The 12,382-nt window shown below is 44.8% G+C and overlaps 1 protein-coding gene across 1 annotated transcript in view; it reads left to right on the top strand.

The window, feature by feature from the left end:
* Positions 1-990: 990 nt before the first annotated feature.
* The window catches only part of PTGIS (prostaglandin I2 synthase), a 31,229-nt gene continuing 19,837 nt past the window's right edge, over positions 991-12,382 (top strand). The window contains exons 1-4 of the mRNA XM_050918160.1: positions 991-1,118; positions 5,180-5,303; positions 6,272-6,450; positions 10,579-10,722. Of these exons, the coding sequence (XP_050774117.1) occupies positions 1,045-1,118; positions 5,180-5,303; positions 6,272-6,450; positions 10,579-10,722 (521 nt within the window). The 5' untranslated portion in view covers positions 991-1,044. The remainder of the gene's footprint in view (positions 1,119-5,179; positions 5,304-6,271; positions 6,451-10,578; positions 10,723-12,382) is intronic.

Here is a 12,382-nt window from a genome sequence, read left to right as displayed (position 1 = left end):
GCTCCATCTTGCTGTGGCATTGACAGGGCCTTGGTCATAGCCATTCATTAGGTGTGAAGCTCCATCAGTCTTTTAAGTGTCTTTTGTGAAGTGCATCGTACACTGGTGGGTGCTATAAAAAAGTAATACAATATTTCAAATGATTAATAAAATCGGCAAGACTAGTATTTAATTAAAGAGTTTTTCAAAAAACGGTTGGATGAAGTGCCCACAAAGGTAACTGATTAAGCAATGGGCACACTTCTCTGCTGCCCTGTTTGCTTGCTTAGAATTTCCCTTCGGAGGGGCAAGGAAAAACCGCTTGAGGCTACAGTGATGAGTATCATGGAAAGGCTTCTGACTAAACACAGACAGTTGTTGCCTGTTATTTATCTAGGCTGTTGGGCTGCAGGATGCTCTCCGAACAAGGGGCTAGTTAGTGTCTTGGCTCTATGGAAGAGTATGGGGAAGGAGATACGGTGGAGATCGGAGTCTGGGGGCGCTCTTTCCAAGAGGGATTTGCTGGGCTTTCCCTCTACACACAGGGAGTCTTGTGGGGGGCGCTATTTGGGGTGGGATCGTTCTGGTTTGGCACACTCTAGTTTGGCTGCTGGGGTTGGGGTGCCGACTGAAACTGGGGTGGGTCGGTGGGAAGGGCTAGAAGGTGCTGAGTTTGTCCCTCCGTTTCTCTAGGGCTCCCAGTGAGGGATGAGGATCCGGGGACCAGGGTCTGGATGTCTGGTTTCAGCTCCCTGAAACCCCATGGGACAGGGGAGAACCAGGGGCCAGCCCCTGCCAGCCGGGCTGGAGCGCTTCCCCCAGCGGCGGGGACTGGGGGCTCTGCCCCCGCACTCAGGGCTGGAGCCAGCGCGTAGCCGCCAGTGGGGCAGCCTCCCACGGGCCAGCGGGGCTGCTGCGGCCCGGCCGGGAGGGACGGAAGGGGAGGAGACCAAGGCAGCCCAGAGCGAGGGGCTCAGCCGGCCGCCCGGCCAGACCAGGCTGGCGGGGACCGAGGCAGCAGCTCCACTCGGCTCCTCCGGCGGGGTCCCGGCGATCAGCCGCGCCATGTGCTGGGCTCTGGCCGCCGCCTTGCTGGGGACCCTGCTGCTGCTGCTGGCGCTGCGCTCCCGGCGCACGCGGTGAGTGACCAGCCTGCACCTGTGCCCAGAGACAGGGCAGCCGGGGAGCCTCGCCGGGGCAGCCTGCGAGCGCGGGGGGAGGGTGCCCTAGCCAGCGCCCGACTCCAGTGATTGGGGTCCTCAGGCTCCGAGACTACGGTGAGGGGCGCAGTGTGGACCTAAGTGAACGGAGTTCCTGCCTTGCCGGCTCTGATCCTGCCCATCGCTGAGCATCCACAGCGGCAGGTGGTCCCGGCCCCACCGTCAGCCCGGGAGTGGGGTGGCCGCACGCGGACGGGTGTCTCGGGGGAGCCCCTTCCTTCCTCCATCTGTCTGCTAGTCAATGAGAGCTGCTCTAGCCCTGCGCTTTAGCTGGCCCAGCAGTGGAATGGTTAACAAGAGGGAACTGTGTTCTCAGGTCTCTTCTCCAAACCCCATTGAACCATCATAGGCTAGACCAGAACCCCAGTCATTGATGAGTTGCAGGATACAACGTGTGTGTGTGTGTTGGGGGGGATTCTTTCTCTTATACTGTATACCAAATGCTGCGACCTCCTCGCTCCATAAGTTGAGGCCCTGGCCCTGCAGTCCCTACTTATGTAAATCTCTGGCCCGGAACCAGTGGGTTCTGCTTAGGGGTCTCTGTGAAAAGAGGAGCAGAAAGGAGGGGGAATGAATCCTGTGAAAAAATATGGATGAAGGGAAATGTGAATACAGAGAAACTGTGAACATAGGAGAAGGGGAGAAAGGAAAATAGCGACTGATGACTTAAAGGCAGTCTGTACAGCATGTATATTGCATGTGCTTGGGCCAGCCTCCCTTTCAGAGAATGTTATTTTGTCCTTAATAGGTAGGAAAAACACGGCTTAAAAGCGCATCTGAATTATTGTCGGAGGAGGAGTAAGACCCAAGGGTTTAAATGACAGGGGAAAAAAAAACATTTGCCAACTCAAACTCCTTGGGCAGAGCTATGAATTAACTCAAGTTTGCAAAATCTTGAGCTCTGTGATATTCACCCACTGCCAGTTATTGAGCCAGGGATCACCGATTGGCAGTTTGAATCCACTGATTAGGATGGACACAGTCGAAATCAGCACAGATTCCCTGTTTAATGGGGTTTGTGTAAAATCCTCTCACTCTGCAAGATCCCAGAGTGTGGTTTGAATTGCTAAAGACCCCAGTCTCAAGTTTGTTTGGCTCCACACAGGCCCTTCTTTACACCCTCTTGCCTTGTAACGAATACAGGGCATTTTGAAAATGACCCCTGGTACTTATTTCACTGTCGTTGGGCCAGACTGTACTCTTGGTTATACTGGTGGTGTGAATCTGGAGTAATTCCATTGACTTTGCTTTTTTACACCAGCGATAATGAAATTGGAATGTGATCCCGACCCTTCAAAATGAAGGCTCTAACAGTGTTCAAATCCCAGCTCCTCGAGTGGTGACCCAACAACAAGTGAGGGTACAGTACTGGATTTGCCTTGCTCAGGGAATGCGTGGGCGAGTCATGCCATCGCTGTTCCCTTTGAGCTGGCAGGGGAATGAAAAGGACACGATTCCTATTTTCTTCCCAAAAGCTCACACCTCTTGACAACTGTCTGAAATGGGCCATCTTGATTTTCACTGCAAAAGTGTTTTTTCTCCTGCGGATTATAACTCAGTTAATTAGCCTCTTAGAGTTGGTATGGCTTGTCATAAACAGATAGCTAAGGGTTAATGTCTCTTTCACCTGAAGCACCTGACCAGAGGACCAATCAGGAAACCGGATTTTTTCAACTCTGGGTGGAGGGAAGTTTGTGTCTGAGTCTTTGTTTTCTGTCTGCCTGCTTTCTCTGAGCTTTGGAGAAGTAGTTCTGTTTTCTAATCTTCTGTTTCTAAGTGTAAGGACAAAGAGATCAGATAGTAAGTTATATGGTTTCTTTTCTTTGGTATTTGCATGAATATAAGTGCTGGAGTGCTTTGATTTGTATTCTTTTTGAATAAGGCTGTTTATTCAATATTCTTTTAAGCAATCGACCCTGTATTTTATCACCTTAATACAGAGAGACCATTTGTATGTATTTTTCCTTTCTTTTTTATATAAAGCTTTCTTTTAAGACCTGTTGAAGTTTTCTTTACTGGGAAATTTCAGGGAAATTGAGTCTGTACTCACCAGGGAATTGGTGGGAGGAAGAAATCGGGGAGATCTGTGTGTTGGATTTGCTAGCCTGATTTTGCATTCCCTCTGGGGGAATAGGAAAGTGCTTTTGGTTTCCAGGACTGGGAACGGAGAGGGGGAGTCACTCTGTTTGGATTCCCAGAGCTTGTGTCTGTGTATCTCTCCAGGAGCACCTGGAGGGGGGAAGGGAAAAAGGATTATTTCCCTTGGTTGTGAGACTCAAGGGATTTGGGTCTTGGGGTCCCCAGGGAAGGTTTTTCAGGGGGACCAGGGTGCCCCAAAACACTCTAATTTTTTGGGTGGTGGCAGCAGGTACCAGGTCCAAGCTGGTAACTAAGCTTGGAGGTTTTCATGCTAACCCCCATATTTTGGACGCTAAGGTCCAAATCTGGGACTAAGGTTATGATATGGCTACTCCCACCTTTTCATGTTCTGTATGTGTATATATATCTCCTTACTATATGTTCCATTCTATGCATCCGGTGAAGTGGGCTGTAGCCCACGAAAGCTTATGCTGAAATAAATTTGTTAGTCTCTAAGGTGCCACAAGTACTCCTGTTCTTTTTGCGGATACAGACTAACACGGCTGCTACACTGAAAACTGCCAGTTTTCCTTTACTCAGAGCAATGACACCTCGAGTGAGTTTGTGACAATGGAGCAATCTGAATGCCCAGAAATTTTAACGGTACTGCTGTCCTCATTTTGGAATTGTGGATTGTTTTTCCACTATTGTAGGGATCTTTTAAGGTTGATGGTGCTTAGTTTACTGCATTGCCTTGTGCCTTGGTATTGCATGGGATTGAGAATGTACCCTCTACGTGTTGCTGTAGAATTATGATTTATTTTTTACAGCACCCAAAAATGTTCTTGAGTCTTTACAGAACAGAGCATGTTTGCAGTGTTATTGTAGCCGTGCTGTAGACTGGAAGAGGAGCTCTATGTAGCTTGAATGCTTCCACCTTCCACCAACAGAAGTTGGTCCTGTACAAACTATTACCTCACCCATCTTGTCTCAGGACAGAGTATGGCAGATTCCTGGTCTAAAGCACGTACAATCCAAAAACAAAAACTGCAGAAGTAAGGGGAAAGGATGTAACATTTGCCCTGGTATAGCTCTGTCTTGTCCTTAACACATTTACCCTTTGCTGTAGACATACCCAAAGAAAAACCTGCTGTTTGTCCGTGCCAGCTGATTCAGGCTGGGGTCTTAGAACCCAGGCCCAGAAGTTTACACTGCAATAAAATAGCCCTGCAGCCCAAGCCGTGTGAGCCCACCATGGGTTTTTCTTTGCTGTGTAGACATACCCTTTTTCATATATATGGTATTGACATTCCTAGCCTTAATATGTTGAGCTACAGATGCAATAGCATGACAGCTTTTAATCCTAAAATGTCAGCATTTTGCAAATTGCAAGACCCATAGGATTATTTTAATGCTCTTAGGTATGTCCATTTAATTTCTTCTTTTATATTAGCTTTTATATTAGCTATATTATTCTTTGTCACTAATGCTTATGTACACTATTATACTGTTTAGCCAGCATAAATTTGAGACACTTTCACTGAATGAAAAAACAACAACCCACAAACACTTCCTTTGAATTGCTAATTAGTCTTTGCTCCTTTTTGACTCAGGATAGTAATTACAAATCCTTTTTTGGGTTACGCCTGTGGAACTCTGGAGACTTTAAAAGATTCAGACTGGGGTAACTCGAATGCAGTTTGGCTATATGATTTTGTTCATGTGATGTTATAAAGCATGGTTGATCTATGAAACAAAGCAAGGTGCAGATGGTAATGTCATTTCATACTGACACACCCATAACATGCTGGAATGCAGGAGTTTAAGTGCCAATGGTTATTAAGTAACTGTAGGGCGATCCTTCCACAGGCTTTAAGAGCTTTTACCGATCTTTTTTCCAGGCTACCAAGTGAACCTCCACTGGACAGAGGTTTTGTTCCTTGGCTGGGACATGCTGTAGAATTTGGAAAAGATGCTGCCAGCTTCCTGTCTAAAATGAAGCAAAAACATGGCGATATTTTCACAGTAGGTGCCAGCTGTGAATTGCCTGTGGTGCTTGGGTTTAACCCCTGCAGGGTGCACAGTTCAGCTGTTCAACCAAAAGTAGCCGAGAAAGCTTTGTAGAAACAGCTTTGATAGTATGCCACAGACAAGCGTAGATATCAACAAAGCTTTCGTCTTCTCTCCTGGCCACTCTGCCTCTTCCTTCCCCCACCTACAGTAAGCCAGCCTGGAGCTGCTTTTAAACTAAACAGTGCATGAGTGGCTTTATTTTAGAAGGCTTTAACGTGACCTTTCATACATGCCACAGAGCAGCTTCGTTTTTCATAGCAATATATTTTTTCCCATACCTAGATTAGACCACAGATTGGTGTCTTCAATCCATTCTGCCTCCTGTAGGGGTCAAAACTTCTTGCTTCAGAAGAAGGCGGATGCCCTCATAATGTTGGTACAGTGTTGGGGGGTGAGGGGAAATGACCCTAGCACTGTTAAAGTCAGTGGGTGTTTTGCCTGAGTGAGGAGCGCAAGTTGGGTCCCTTAACTTGTATAACTACAGGTGATGTTCAGAGTCAACATTTTAGGTCCTAAGAATCCTGAGCCCAGATGTGTAACAGTGACCAGGTATATTACCATCTTGATCAGTGAGTTTGTGTGTTTTCCGTGGGAGCATGGGAATTTTTCAGACCATCAAATATGCAGTCAAAATAACATTTTGAAATGATTTGCAGACTATTGCACCTCAGCTGGTATAAATCACTGTGCCTCCATTGAGGTCAAAGGCGCTGGACTACTTTGCACCAGCTGAAGATATGTGCTCAGCTGGGAATAATGAAGGAAAAGGACTGTGCCTGAGTTATAGGAATTATTACTGCAGAGTTTGGCTTAGCGTTTGTCCCACTGTTTGGTAATATTTCACATTTTTAATGTATTTTTGTGTTCATTAAGCTAATAGACCCATTAATTTTGTATTGTGGATTGTTTTCCTTCTTTAGATCCAGGTTGCCGGGAAATTTATCACCATCTTGTTGGACCCTCACTCGTATGATTCGGTGCTTTGGGAGTCAAGTTGTCAACTAGATTTCAGCAAATATGCACGCCTTTTAATGGATCGAATGTTTGATGTCAAACTGCCTGACTATGACCCCAATGAGGAAAAGGTCATGCTGAGATCGTGAGTATGATACAAAAGAAAATTTGTGTCAAAGTCTCCAGTTTGTTTTGGGATATTACTTTCCAGTGAGAGCCAGGCAGTTCCTGGTATCCAGGACAGGGATATTAACTACAGCATAAGTACAAAGCAAAATGGAAGGGGATAAGACCTGAGGTTATCTAGATTTTTCCTAGTGAGTCACTCAGTAAGGATGAAATGACAATGGGCTAGCTATTCTAGATGCCTGGCTTCTAAATTCCAGAGATGGGTGCACTAGGAAGATGGATAGATCATGACCTCTTTAACTTCAAAAAGAAATAGCCAATAATAGCCCTGGTGGGTTTAAAATGTAACATGGTGTGGCAGCAAAAAAAGGCTAACGTGGTTTGGGGTTGCACATATAGAGCAGGGGGGTGATAATCCCTCTATGTACGGCTCTAGAGAGGCCATGCCTGGTGTACTGTGTTCAGGGCAGGGCACCTCAGGATTGACTAAAAGGTAGAGCTAATTGTTTGACTACACTTGTGGTCCATTCTTAACAATGTTCAAGAGACCAAACTACCAAGCGTAGCCAAATTAGCTGTCTAAAGGCACAGAGGTACAATGCGAAAAGGAGATATAAATTTCCCCTCCTTCTGGGAAGCAAATTCTTTCAGTGTGTTCATCTTACACAAAAGGTGTGCTTCACAGATACATCTTCAAACTTGATTGTGTTTATATTATGGTTGTTTCCAAGCTGAAAGCCTCCTATATGTCAATTTAAAGTTTAAGTTTAACCCCTAGTTTGTGCCAGCTTTTGTCCTGGGTACCTGAACATAAGAACGGCCATACTGGGTCAGACCAATGGTCCATCTAGCCAAATATCCTGTCTTTCGATAGTAGGCAGTGCCAGTTGCTTCACAGGGAATGAACAGAACAGGAAATAATTAAGTGATCCATCCCCTGTCTCCCATTCCCAGCTTCTGGCAAACAAAGGCTAGGGACACCATCCCTGCCCTTCCTGGCTAATAGCCATTGATGGACCTATCCTCCATGAACTTATCTAGTTCTTTTTTGAACCCTGTTATAGTCTTGGCCTTCACAACATCCTCTGGCAAGGAATTCCACAGGTTGACTGTGTGTTTATATGAAAAAATACTTCCTTTTGTTTGTTTTAAACATACTGCCTATTAATTTCATTTGGTGACCCCTAGTTCTTGAGTGACCCCTAGTTCTTGAGTTATGAGAAGGAGTAAATAAAACTAACTTATTTACTTTCACCACACCAGTCATGATTTTATAGACCTCTATCATATCCCCCTTTAGTCATCTCTTTTCCAAGCTGAAAAGTACCAGTCTTATTAATCTCTCCTCATACGGCAGCTGGTTCTATACCCTGAATCATTTTTGTTGCCCTTTTCTGAACCTTTTCCAATTCTAATATACCTGGCTATACTTTCCCATATCTCATTTTGAATACTACATTCCAAGTGTTGATGAGCCATGCAAGTACTCCCTAGCTGTACTTGGTACAAAGTATTCATGTATCTTTGTCGTGAAAAGTTTTCTGTTTTCTAATGTCAAAGCTAATATCAGCCTTGCAAAGTGCTGCGGGATGCTTGACATGGGTGAACAGAATTGTGGGTAGAGCATAGTACATTCAGTTACCATAATTTCCCAACAGCCATATATATATATATATATATATATATATAATGTGTGTGTATATATAAAACATATTATATTAATACCACACACAATGCCTATTTAATGTGGTATGTACTACACTTAAGAAGAGCAACAAAGGTTATAAGGGGCCTGGCTAGAGGGATTAGTTTATAAGGAAGAATTAACACCATGGGAGGGAATATAAATAACTTGGCTAAGAGTCATCCAGGTTATATCTGGGAACAAACCTTGCTTGTATATCAGTCTTGCTTTTCAGCCAGGCAGCAAATGTCATGTTGACCCTTGGCGCTGACTCCGGCTGGCACAGGGCACAGCGATGCACAACGTGTGTGTGTGGAAGGAGAGGACATAGGGAGTTCCAGCATGTCTCTTGCACAAGCAACAGCACAGGGTCTCTCTTCATAGCACTAAGGAGAGCTCTTGGTGCAATGGCCAGCAGATATGCGTGCACTGATGGGGACCCATGGGGATGCGTTGGTCAGCTGGAAGCTCTAACCAGCAGCAGATGGGCTGCACTTTAATGCTGTGCAGAGTAGCAGCAAAGCGGGCTCCACAGTGCAGTGCCCCCAACTCTCCCCATAGTGTCCTGCCTTGGATATCAAGATTCACATGGTAGAGCCAACATCATGAAACGTTTCTGGTCTCTCCTGCCAGTTAGGGCAGGATTTAGACCTTACAAATAAGCAATGCCTGTCTCACACTATCTGTCTGGACATCAAAACACTTGTACACCAGAAAATGCTGTCCCAACCCTGAAATCAGTAAAAATTGTGCTGAAGCAATTGCAGTTATTCGGCAGGAGACAACAATAAGCAGCAGAGCCCTGGGGCTGTCATCATTTTACTCTCTCTGGAATCAATACTTACATCTAATATTTTAAGATATTAGAGAGATGTAGTGACTTCTTGCTGGGTGATAGCAGCGAGACATGTTTAAACCCTTTAAATAAAAGCAGAGGAAGCAACCTGACTAGAGATAAATATGCCAACCACATAGTTTACAGTGGTAAACAAAGCCCATGGGAGAGTGTACATCTGATGGAGCATCGGCAGCGTGACTGAAAGCAATGAACCATCATGTTTATACTGTAGTGTCATAAAAATGGGATAGTCTGTGGTCTGAACTTCTGGGAACATCTCTGCTTCACCAATAGATACATCACACTGAGACATGAATGGCTGGAAATCGCTTTTAGGTGCACTCCCCCCTTCAGATTATTTGTTTGCCAGTGGAAGTTTTAAGGCCTGGGAAATGTTGATGTGAATCGTTTAGATGTCTGACCCTTAGTCAGACATTGCCTTCCAATCTATAAGTTTAAAAATTGCTGGACTTTCAATTGCTAGGAGGGAGTGGCTTGACCTTATTGTGCTGATGCAATTTATAAGGAAATGAGGTTTGGATAAAACCAGGCTGGTCTCAGATGGTTTATTCTGCAATATTGCATTTGCGCATTGGCTGAGGGCACTGATCTTTTATGGTATACACTTTCTTTATTGTGCTCTTGTGGGAATGTTAACATTCCCACACTATGTTAGTGCTCTGGTGGTCACCCCGAGATTGGAAGGTTGGCAGGTTCATTTGTCAGTGCGCCTCAGGTAAATTGGTCTGAGCAGCGTAGTGTTCTGAATCAACCAGTGTAAATGAGCACAGCTTCTTCCCCTGGAAGGATTGCTGCTGCAGTGCTGTGCAAGCCCCCCTGAGAGCCCTACATGGGAAACCCCAGGCTGACAGTAAGCTAAGGAGAATGGCCCATAATCAGTCCCTTGGAAATCATTTGAGTAGCAGGAAAAGAGCAGTGGCTCCAATGTGGTTAGTGAAGTCACAGAATGGCTGCTCATTTTAAGAACCATGCTCCGTGTAGTAGCAAGTTCCAGTGGAAGTACAACATAAAGCCAGTAACCTCCATGGAAAAACGTTGTACTCTTGCAATCAAACCTCTCATCTGACCAGTGGCTACCAGTAGAGGCAAATCCTTGCTACATATCATAGCAAACTGGCCTTTCTTTTGTTAAGTCTATAACAGCCACTTTTCCACACAGGAGTACAAAACACTTAAGGCACTTAAAATAAATCTGCGTAGATGGCATCTCCACATTCACCACTTATTCCCTCTCAGTGGCTTCTATCCCAGAACATGGGTCCAAAGCAAAACTCCAGTCCAACCTTTAGCCTCACCCCCAAATGTTGGGGCGTGCCCAATGTATCTTAGAACTGTGCAGCTGGTTTCACTCTCCATAATGGGCAACAACAAACTCCAGATCAGGCCACTTCACAGTGCCTTAGTGCAGCATGGTGAACTCTACCCATTACTTTCCCCTTTGCACAGAACACAGGGGCTTGGGCTGTGCAAGTGACTAGGTTCAGATACCCAGGGATCTGTGTGATATAAATAGGTGAGGCTTGTCCCCAGCTGAACACTAATTATAGAACAGTAAGACTTATACATGAAGGTGTTTCACAAAGTAACTTCTGCTTCTGCAGGGCTCTGCAAAACAAAAACCTTCCATCCCTCACCAAGGCGATGTTCTTCAACCTTCAGACCCTTCTGCTTTCCGACCCAAGCAATTTGAGCCGGCAGTGGACAAACGAAGGCTTGTTTAATCTTTCCTATGGTATAATGCTCAGGTAAGTGCTGCACTATAAAGCTTCAGCCCTTCGGACTGGAAGGGGAATGATATTGCAGTCAGCTCTGCTCCATTTTTTAACAATTGTGACTCATTTAAAAAAGAATGGATGTTTGCACCAGGGCCTGCTGTGGCTCTCACACTGTTGTCAATAAGAAGCAATGGCACTGGAGCCAGTGAGGATACACTGGTGTGAAATTGGTGTACAGCAAGAACAGAATCAGGCCTCGAACATGCTATGAAAGTGCAGGTATTGTTTTATCACTATGAACACTAAATTTTTTTGAGAATATCTAATATTTTAAAACTGTAGTCACTGCTGCCTTGTTTTGCTCTTTCTTCTTTCGAACAGCGTGTTTTAGGGGCAAATGGAGAGATGTTTTTTGTTCATGAAGGGATGGGGAAGAAGCAGAGTGACAAGTAGTTAAAACTCTGGCCTAGAAGTCAAGAAAACTTGAGTTTGTTTTTCCAGCTCTGCCTCTGACTTGCAGCATGACCTGGGACAGGTCACTGCAGGCCCAGAATTAGGAGCCTAAATATGTGGCTTGATTTTCAGAGGTGCTGAGCACTCACAACTCTACTTGCCTTTGGGTAGCCAGGTTTGGAAATCTTGGTCTTACCTGTGTTTCACTTCGCCCATGTGTTGATTGGGGGTAAGGACCCTTACCTGCCCGACAGAAGTGATGTTTATTGACATATAGAAAACAAATGGCAGGGCTTGCGTGGAAAGTTCTACAGAAATGCAAAACCAGGGTCTGCTTCTGCCAGCCTTACTCCTAATAGCATCTTAGTCCAGGAGTTAGTGTCATTAACATTAAAACTGAGAGGGCTCCAAATGGAGAAATGAAACTGCAAAGTTTTTCTTTTTACTGAAACGCCAAGAAAAGAGACATTATAGAAAAGGAATATTTGGCTCATGACTTTTTTTTTTTTTAAAGAAGTTTAATTAGGGTTGATTTTGCAGACCTAACATTAAATTAACCCCCTGTGTGCTATAGGATATACAAAATCCATCCAATGGTCTATGGAACTGACCTGCAGTATGGACATTTGTTGTACCGGACATCCTACACTGCCAGAAAGCATAGCTAAGGTGTTGGTGCTGCATTAAACATTTCAGTGGCACTTACAAGTTTACAGCCTGGCAATGTTCGGATTGTAAACTGTAGAGGAAATATTTGTTTAAAAATAATTATATCCAATAGAATACACGCGCACACACACACACAATGCCACCTGATAGAATTTCTGTTTACTTTTTAAAAAACCTAGGAGATTACACACACAATAACTACATGAAGAGAATTTTAAGGTTGCAAAGTCAAGCCTTCAAAAGATAGGAACTACAGAATGAAGGTTTCCTGTGCAATGCTAATTTGACCCCCTTGTGTGTATGAATTATTATACTGCCTTTAGTTACACGATCGCACGCTATTTTTTCCATGAGATCCCTGCCTCATTCAGTAAATAAGTTGGACCAGGTGTGAGGATGAATTCGGGTTGTGTATTGAGCAGGCTGTTATCTAGGACCCCCCCCCGCCTCACTTGTTGCAGAATTTGGAAGGTGTATAATTAATGAGATGGTATTTCAGGAAGAGAAAGGACAGTCTCATGGTTAAGATGGTGGAATGCTGCTCTGGAGAACTGGATTCTATCCCTGC

This window comes from Gopherus flavomarginatus, chromosome 11 (assembly GCF_025201925.1).
Source record: "Gopherus flavomarginatus isolate rGopFla2 chromosome 11, rGopFla2.mat.asm, whole genome shotgun sequence".
In the NCBI taxonomy this organism is placed as follows: domain Eukaryota; kingdom Metazoa; phylum Chordata; order Testudines; family Testudinidae; genus Gopherus; species Gopherus flavomarginatus.
This window is presented reverse-complemented; position numbering and strand designations above follow the sequence as displayed.